At 39.6% G+C, this 9418-nt stretch overlaps 1 protein-coding gene across 2 annotated transcripts; it reads left to right on the top strand.

The window, feature by feature from the left end:
• The first annotated feature begins 1660 nt into the window (after nucleotides 1–1660).
• LOC149212923 (uncharacterized) lies at nucleotides 1661–7363 on the top strand. Of its 2 annotated transcripts, none has more exons than XM_089391930.1 (2): nucleotides 1661–3956; nucleotides 6928–7363. In XM_089391930.1, the coding sequence occupies exon 1, from the start codon at nucleotides 2298–2300 to the stop codon at nucleotides 3921–3923; it is 1626 nt and encodes a 541-aa protein (XP_089248056.1). In that variant the 5' UTR covers nucleotides 1661–2297; the 3' UTR covers nucleotides 3924–3956; nucleotides 6928–7363. The 2 variants fall into 2 exon arrangements, with proteins under 2 accessions (XP_089248056.1, XP_089248055.1); XM_089391929.1 differs by having other exon boundaries at nucleotides 1662–3956; nucleotides 6960–7363.
• Nucleotides 7364–9418: the final 2055 nt, after the last annotated feature.

Here is a 9418-nt window from a genome sequence, read left to right on the forward strand (position 1 = left end):
ATCACAGTTTAAAAGTGATCTGCAAAAACAGTAGTCATTTATGATGCCAAGAAAGCCGTGTAGTAAAAAAAAAGAGATTAGTTGGTTAGGAAAACAAACAGTTATACTGTTGTGAGAGAGCCTTCCGGAAGATAAAAAGGCACAAATTTGATGCTACAGGGATGTGGATGAGGTGTTGACTCAGAGCACATTCATTTGATAGCAGCATATTTAAAAAAAAAAGAATCATATACATTTTTTGGATTTAAATTTTATTTTATGGGGCGGTGTGATGAGCACTGAGTTTCTGTGTGTATGCAGTGGGTGGAGTTGACTGGCTGATAATTATTGAATGGTTTTTTAAATGTATACTGTGTGTATGAGCTGTCTCTGCATTAGATGCTCCCTGCTCACTGTATTCTGTCTGACCCCTTCCTGAGCGCACACAGCCTGCCTGCATTACCAAGGCAGGCTAATCGCTGGTATGACTATTATATATTGTTATTGTTATTGTCTATGTCAACAACAGAAACAGTAAATGTCTACATGTGACCAGTTTTAAAATGGTGGATAAGCATTGATACAAGATCAAAATGGAGAATGTGGACAAAATAGATGCCCTCAAAAACCACCATGTTTTCGGATTAACAATGAGAAAACCACCACGTGGTATAGACTCAGACATCTAAAGATCCATCTTAGAGGAAAATCAATACCCTGGTTTGTATTTAAAACCTGGAATCTTGTCAGGAAAGCTAACCCTAATTAGAAAATGCACTTAGGCCTAATAGCAGGGCTCAATTCTGTCTCCTTGTTTTCATATTTAATTGGGCAAGCAAACTAATTAAATGGGCCAATTAGAACTCAGTGCTGGGCAAATTAGGTCAGACAACTCTCTGTCAATGTGTCCATTATATTTATATTCATGGTAGCAAAACCATCATGTGGGTTTGGATAGAACAGCTCGGGTTTCCTCAGGCAGCATAATTAGAGCTTCAATTAACCCTAATGCTAACCCAATTAGGAGGTCTCCATGGACTAATATTGAGAGTTTAACAGGCAGCCTAATTATAGTTCCAAATAACCCTAATAACAGAACCCAGTTAGGTCTCCTTATACTAAAATTGAGTTTAGCAGGCAGTCTAATTAGAGTCCCCATTAGGCTTGATGACATCCCAGTCAGGTCTCCATGTTTTAATATTGAAAGTTTAACAGGCGATGAGAGGAACTAATTATGCCCTGTGATAGGTTCTCCTGCAGCGGTTCATAAATGTTTGAGGATATAGTCAGGCAATACCTTTCAAGACCAACCATTACGGCTTGGGAGGCGATAAGATCGGACTTGGTAAAGGATTACACCATCGAATAATTAGAATGGACTAGTTTTTCAAGCCCAACCACATAATATTCAAAGTGACAACGCCACCCAAAATTTTGAGGTCAAAAACTACCAAACACGTTCATACTGCTGTCACTTTTTAAAAGCTTGGTGGCATTGTAGGGTTTTGGATACTAACACCCTGGATATTTTGTCATCAGGGGTGATTAGAGAATCCAACTAGGCTTGTTCAAGGTGATTACAGGGCACTACAGCGATGATTATATGTACTTACTATTATCCCGCTCTTTGATACTCGGAACGGACATCAGGATTATGATAGGTGCTTAGGGAGGATTACAGATGGTTAATGGAGAAAACACATGAAAAGTACTTTGTGGGTATCTGCTCTTGATACGGTTTTAGCAGATTTGGCAGTGGAGCGAGTGGTGCAGTCCTTTCCGAGACTGTTATATATCTGTAAGCTGTCGTCTGCTTGACAGAGGGAGAGTTGTGCACTCGTGCAGAGAGGCCTCATGCTTATAATAAATGAAGAATTAAGGCTAAAACCATGTTTTTCATCACCATAAGGCCCCACGAGTGGCTGCTGTTTCCCACGTTCATGTGCCTGCCCCACAACCAAGTGTGAACCAAGTCTGTCACCTCACGGTTGAAATCCTCCTCTTTCTCCCTCTCCTGGCTTTGGAGGGTCTCTTGTTCTGCCCTCTTGGGCCCTGTTGAAGGGTTTATCAGGACCCTATGAGCCCAATTGAAAGGGCTCATGTTCAAGCCAGGGTCGATCAGACAGGAGCTTGTTAGTACCAGAACTGCACGTGGTGAATGAACGATTTAATGAGCGACAGAACGGGGTGAGGGGCCTGACAGTGGGGGAGCTATGTGGGCGGCGATGATTATTTTAGTTGAACGGACCCATGTTGATGTATAGAGCACTGAGCAATCAATTGTGGGGAATCTATTAGGCCCCCTTGGGAGAAGTAGAATGGAATCGGGAGGAGGAGACCATGGAAGGCCGCCATTAAAGTTAAGCAGCAGCTCTCAAGAGCCTACCATGGCCTCGGCCTCGGCCTCAGCATATGAGGGCCGAGGAGGGCTTGTAGGTTCATTTGTGCCTACTTCCAGTACTTCTAGAGTAGACTCTCACATGAATATTGCATCCACACAGCCTGTGGATGCATCCTTGGCCATGAGTATGTCTTCTGCAACTACTTCAAACAATGAAACTCAAATATCCACTTCACAACAACAGCAGGAGACTGTAGCTCTGGACCCAAACAAGAAGGCCCCAGCTAAGCGTTCATCAACAAAGGACAGGCATACTAAAGTAGATGGCAGGGGAAGAAGAATACGTATGCCTGCAACATGTGCTGCTAGAGTTTTCCAGCTCACTAGAGAACTGGGTCACAAATCTGATGGAGAAACAATAGAATGGCTGCTACAACATGCTGAGCCAGCCATTATAGCTGCCACAGGGACCGGGACAATCCCTGCTAATTATTCAACACTGAATGTATCACTTCGTAGTTCAAATTCTAGCATTTCAGCTTCTCATCATACGAAAGCACTGCCCCTGGCCTTCCATGGGACCTTAGGGCTAGGACCCAATGTGGACATGGGTGCTAGATTGGACCACCAACTGCGTGCTAGGAATGAGTGGGAAAGGGCTGAGAATAGGACTTCAATGGAACTAGCAGTAGCATCGAACAGGCAATCAGAGGATAGAAGGCTGCAGATTGGTGGTGGTGGTGGGGAAATGGGTCATGGTGGTGGTGGTGATCACATGTTAGGATTCCATCAGGAGAATCTGCTCACAGACCCATCAGAGCATCATCATCATATGCAACAAGGGGGGTCAGAGATAGGGCTTGCAGGTGGTGGTGGGGGTGGTGGGGATTCGAGTGACAGTTATTTGAGAAAAAGGTTCAGAGAGGATCTGTTCAAGGAGGAGCCTACAGAAGCCCCCAAGCCTCTAAGAAGACAAACACATGAAATGGCAGGCCCTGCAGGGATCCCTCAAACTAGGCCCATTACTCCTGCCATGTGGGCTATGGCCTCTGCTACGGGTTTGGCCAGCAGTGGACACATGCCCGGAGGCTTTTGGATGTTGCCTGTGAGTGCAAGTTCAAGCAGTACACCTGGAGTCATGGCCGGTGGACAGTCAGAGCCCATTTGGACCTTCCCCCCCACAGGACCCAGTGGAACTGCTACAATGTATCGGATGCCAGCCGGGGCCTCAATTCACCTTGCAGGCACCACAGTTGGTTCAGGCCCTACAGGTATAAGTACTCTTCAAGCCCCTCTTCATTTCATGCCTAGGATCAATATTTCAGGTGCAGGAATGGGGCTTGAGTTCCAAGGTGGCCGCTTGAGTCATGTCCCCCTAGGTTCCATGTTGCTACAACAGCAGCAGCAGCAGCAGCATAGCTCCCATCAGTTACCAGGAGCCGGACTAGGTCTCGGTGGCGGGGAAACCCATCTAGGTATGTTGGCTGCTTTCAATGCCTACAATAACCGCTCCATGAATTCAGACCACCAATCTATGGATTCAGTCCATCAGCAGCAGCAAGGTGCAGACAGCGGCGATGACCACCCGGCCAACTCTCAGTAGACCTACATAACAGAGGACCAAAAAAATATGAAGGTATTCGATTTAGTTTGGGTTTGATTTTTAGCTGCTCAGGAGTTACATGATTGATCATGACCTTATTGATGACCTTATTAGTGGTTCTAAGTCCCCAACCTGGACCAGCTGCACACATCTGCAACATTGGTTATTGGAGTATTCTATTACCCCATATTCTTGAATTTAGGATGGATGCTGAGCTGTGAATGAACTCCAGAAACACTAGATACAGGACAAGAAACGAATCTGATTATCATCCTTTGTAACCCCAGGATAACTGCAATTCCTTCTGCAACATAGGTTTCATTCAATCTGATGCACACAGGATTACATATTAATTGTGGATCCCTTATTCGGCTGGAGTTCTAACACAACTTTGCAGGTCATCACCATCCTGTTTGTTTACATAGAGTCTGAGACTCTCAGAAACAAACTCGATTTCCTTAGTACATGTCTTTTCTTATTTCTCATTCTTCTTTTCCATAGATCTCTCAGCTTCTAGAGCTGCTTGAGGTAGTGTTATTTGTTGGTCCAAAGGACCACTTTGGTACAGATTGTATAGGAATTTGTTGAACAGAGCACTGTGTCTAGTATTAATTCTTTGTTTGTATGAGAGGCAATAATTTGCTTGTGACAATAAGAAGATTGAATTTGAAAGTGTATTGAGTTTGTGTACTACTAGCTGAGCCTTGAAGGCCAGCATTCTGACCGGAGTCCGAACCAGCTGTCTTCTACTGTAACAATCTTCTGTGATACATGATAATGAAATTCTGGTTTTTCTTTTTGTGTTTGGATACTGAGTTTGAAAGTTTATTGAGTTTTGTGTGCACTATTAAAGCATTGAAGGCCAGCATACTCAGTAGAGTTTGAAGAATCTTCTACTACGACAATCTGCTGCAATATATGATAACGCCACTCTAGTTTTTGTTTAGATGTTGAATTTGAAAGTTGTGGTTATTCTTGGAGAGTTCATTTAATTGCTATAACATAGTTTCTTGAGTGTTGAAGCGCACCTGCCAAGTCACTGTGAGAATGTGGGGGCCTAACAAATATGGAATTATGCTTGAGTCCTGAGCTTTGCTAGCATTACATCAAAATCATATCATGTTCCAGACTAGCGATGTGATTTTTGCCAAATCCATTAAACCTATACTAAATTTGTCTTATTATATGATAGTACAATAGTCCACTGCAGGCAGAGTATATTATTGGAGGCACGATGGAGATATCGCGTGGCAAATTTGACGGCATCATGTTTAATATTCATGCATTTATATACTTCAAATATGTTGTCAAGCCCGAAGTCATCTTGTAATTATCATGTATGTGCAATGTTACGATATTTGTAATGCTTAACATTAGTCATTTGGATTGAATCGATCATTTGTTATATGAATAGCTAGCTGTAACCACAAGTTGGACCATAGGATGCCTGATTTCTATCTACCACCGCAGCAGCCATAATACTGAAAAATCAGTTCCAACCGAGTATTCAGTAAGTTAATTACTGTACACAGTTTGCAATATTCTCCTTTGTTCAGCATGATACATTCCAATGGTAGGCACTCTACCATAGATATCCATATACATGTGAAATGGGAATTCTGAATAAAAGAAAGCTATTAAGCCTGTGGCATTGCTTACATCATGTTATAACACTGAAGTGTCCTGACCTGTTTATCAAGAGAGAAGAATCTATTAATTTCAGGGAGCTATTGCATTACAGTTTGATTTTCTCATCCTGTTATGTCAGAGAGAAAACCAATTGCTACATTCTAATCTTTCTGCCATGAAACAATCTCTACATTTCCCTATCTTTCTATGGTTGAAAACATCACCAAGTTGTCAAGGTACTCCCCAGTCAACCTCTGCTTGGCCCTGCTGCTGGGAAGTCCGACCGGGAAGTCCGACCCACAAGTGCTTGTGAGTCAGACCCTGACTTGTAGGTTTTCCTGGATAGCCCAACTTATGGATAGATGGCAAACCGTTAGACTGTGAGTCCCCAGACAATTACAAAGTCTGAGTATACTTATATACTGATGAAGTGTTGTCATTATTCAACAATGAGTTGTCAGTGAGACCTAGATCTAGAGCTTGTTAAATATGGGTAGTATAAAATTGATATCATAAGATGAATACATGTTTTGAGAATGGCTTAAAGCCTTTTCCACCAATATCTTATATCTTGTCTTGCTGACATCAAATCAACATGCCAAGAAGGAAAAGAAAAACCTTCTTTTTGAACAATTTCTACTGAATACATGTGTTGAGAATGGCTTAAAGCCTTTTCCACCAATATCTTATATCTTGTCTTGCTGACATCAAATCAAAATGCCAAGAAGGAAAAGAAAAACCTTCCTTTTGAACAATTTCTACTGCAGCCTGCCCTAGTTGTTTGCCAAGCTTTGCTTTGTATACTAAGCACAGTCAATCTTGAACAGAAAGTTAAAACACATACATAAGGTTGAGTGAAGGGAGGGAACTAAAATCATTGATACAAAATTCAAATGTATGTTTGTGCTACACGTGTATACACAAATATATGTGCATATGTGCAATAAATGTTTTAACCACAAATGGATTATTCCATGAGAACTTGAGCTGTTCTATCACAAAACCGTATTCTTTTAAAATCTGACATTTGTATATACATATATATGTCTCCCTGTGAAATGTATTATCCAAACTCGGTTATTCCATGATAATCTGACCTTTCAATCACTAAAAACGAGCTTTGAAGATCCTGATATTTTTATTAAAGTGAAATGGCTTTTCATCCATGAAGAACAGATCCTATATACTAAGCTATAGGTCTCATAGAAGACCTGGAAAAATAAGCATAAACATATATAGGAACTGAAGGTCATATATAACTGGGATGATATATGTATAAATTTAACAATACTATTATCAGATCCTTTGTTGACTCAGTCTTTCCAGCAGACTATCAACACATTCTCACTTGTCCAAAATCCATAGTTTTTTGTAGTAAGCATGTTGATGTAGGAGCATCATGCGCAGGAGAAAATATGTATACGCACCTAGGCTCAAAGGAGAAGGAAGCACAGACATGCTAGTAGATGGAGTCACAAAGGAGAAGGAAGCACAGGCATGCTAGTAGATGGAACAAGGAGTGTAGATGATGAGAAGGGCACAAAAGGTAACCATTCATGGAGGCACAAAGACGAGAAGCTGGGCACAGGTGAGAGTATTGTGCAGGTTTCAGAAGAGAGATGCAAGGATCATTCGGCAAAAGAGACGATGTGTTGCGTTAAGGAGCATGGAGTAGACAAAGTATGTGCAAGGAAGCAGAATTGTTTGTTACACAACGGTTGGAAAAGAAGACATTTACAACCAACCTGCATATTCAGTGGCAGATTTGTCTCATTCCAGAGCTCGAAGGAGATCGGGCTGGCGGTTGAAAAGTTGGATGCTAAGAGCAACATTATAAAGAAGAACGTGGTTCTCGAAGGTTCAGAGAGGATGAGAAAGAGAGAAAACCAAGCAAGAAGAGAGCTTGAAGAAAGAAGAGGCCCACTGCTGCGAAGACAAAGAGTGGCGTTGAAGAGAAGAAGATGGTAGACTGTGAAGAGTTGCATAAACATATAAACCAAAGAAGGCATGACAAGCATTGAGGCTCATAGATGTCTGAATTGTAAATCTCACTGATTTGTTATGAGAATGAGTAGACCAATTTCCTATATTTTTCCCATTGAATCCTTCTGTATTATTGTTTTTTTTGGTTGTTTTGTTTCTTTTTAATAGTGTGTGAATTTTTTTTGTTTTTGTTTTTATATATCAATCTAGATTATTACATTCTAGATTACATTTTAAGTTTATGTTGATTGCAGAATGATCTAAAAGAATGTGGACATTAAGTTTACTCTACAATGGATATAAAGATGCTCAATTAATAGAGTCTAGATATTTGATTTATATATGATCCATATTATTGAGTTGTTTATCTAAAAGAATATGGAAAACTTTACTTTATATTTATTGTGTCTAGAGGTGCATTCTACAAATCAGTATGAGTACCAGGGTGATGTGTGATTTTGTCCAGACTCAATGAGGAGTTGAAATGTATCCTATTAAATTTAAAAAAATTAAATATTTAATTAATAAGAAAGCTATCTATTTAGAGACTGAGCTATTGACCAATTCAACAATAAAAATTCAATCCTGTATTTTTATGTGACTGTCAAATTACAATTGAAATTTTACATTAATAATTAATAAGTTAAGTGTGAAAAGAGAACCCATAAACAAAATAGATATTCAGAACATTCATGTATATTTTTTTCCTTCCTTCGCAAGTAAACGAAGGGTTATGACTGAACATATTTAAATGATTAGAATTTGAATATTTTGTAAATATTGAATTAAATATTAAACCAATCTTGATCCATCTAAAGCGGGATCTATCTTGTGATGAGAGAGATCAAATCTCTCTACGTGCAAACCTTCTTTTTGGAGTGAAGATTTGCACCTCTCAACCCATGATAGATCCTGTGTTAAATGAATCTAAGCTAATTAAATAAATGAAATCTATAATCCACATAAAGATGTGCAATTAATAAAATCCAAATATTTTATCCATACTTATCCAAATCCATGCTTATCCAATTTACTCTTGATACTCTTGATAAAAGAGCTAATTGAACATTCCCCGGAGGATTATTCTATGTACTTTGAAATAAGTAAGACTTATTATTGAAAATCTGCTTTACATCAACTTTTCACTTTTTTCCAAGTCAGTTCAAAAACTTTACTGTTCAGCCTCAAAGAATTATATATATATGTGAATGAATGGAGAGGGTGTTTAAATCAACTCAAAATTGGAAGTTTCTTGAAACCTCTACCTTCCTAGCCAGAGATTCAAATACAAGAAAAGGAAGAAGAAATAGAATATAATTGTCATGGGAACTCTGCATTGCAAGAAAGAATACAAAGAGGATGAGTATGGCCAAAACCGTTATATTGTCATAGATTGTTGGGCCCAAGTCCTAAGTCCTTTTCATGTTGTATTCTGCGGGTCCAGATGAATTGTGTCGAAGGAGAAGAATTGACAACAGGAATACAGCATGAGAGAGAGTAAGTAGAATTTATGTAGTTGACATGGATGGCTAGGTAAGCTATTGGCTCTGGCTTTGCATGCTGTTTAATCACATATTTTCTTTCATTTTTTAATTCTATCTAGCCATTGGCTCTGGCTTTGCATGCTGTTTAATCACAAATTTTCTGTCATTTTTTAATTGTATTCCGTTGTTGTATGATACAGCTCAATGGAGAACAATCATGCCCACCGAGTTTTGATAATTATACTAAATCATGCTGACTTTGGCAAACTTCATTGTCTTTTGTTAAGGACTCATTGTCAACCGAACAAAAATCAAATTATATGATGAAAAAGTATAATATATGACAATATGAAATAATATATTTAAATGGGTATGTGTCTGCTGAGGCCATGAGAGTAA

The sequence above is a fragment of the Pinus tabuliformis genome, chromosome 1_1, assembly GCF_031772625.1.
Source record: "Pinus tabuliformis cultivar Carrire ecotype Pingquan chromosome 1_1, CPIR1, whole genome shotgun sequence".
Classification (NCBI taxonomy): Eukaryota; Viridiplantae; Streptophyta; class Pinopsida; order Pinales; family Pinaceae; genus Pinus; species Pinus tabuliformis.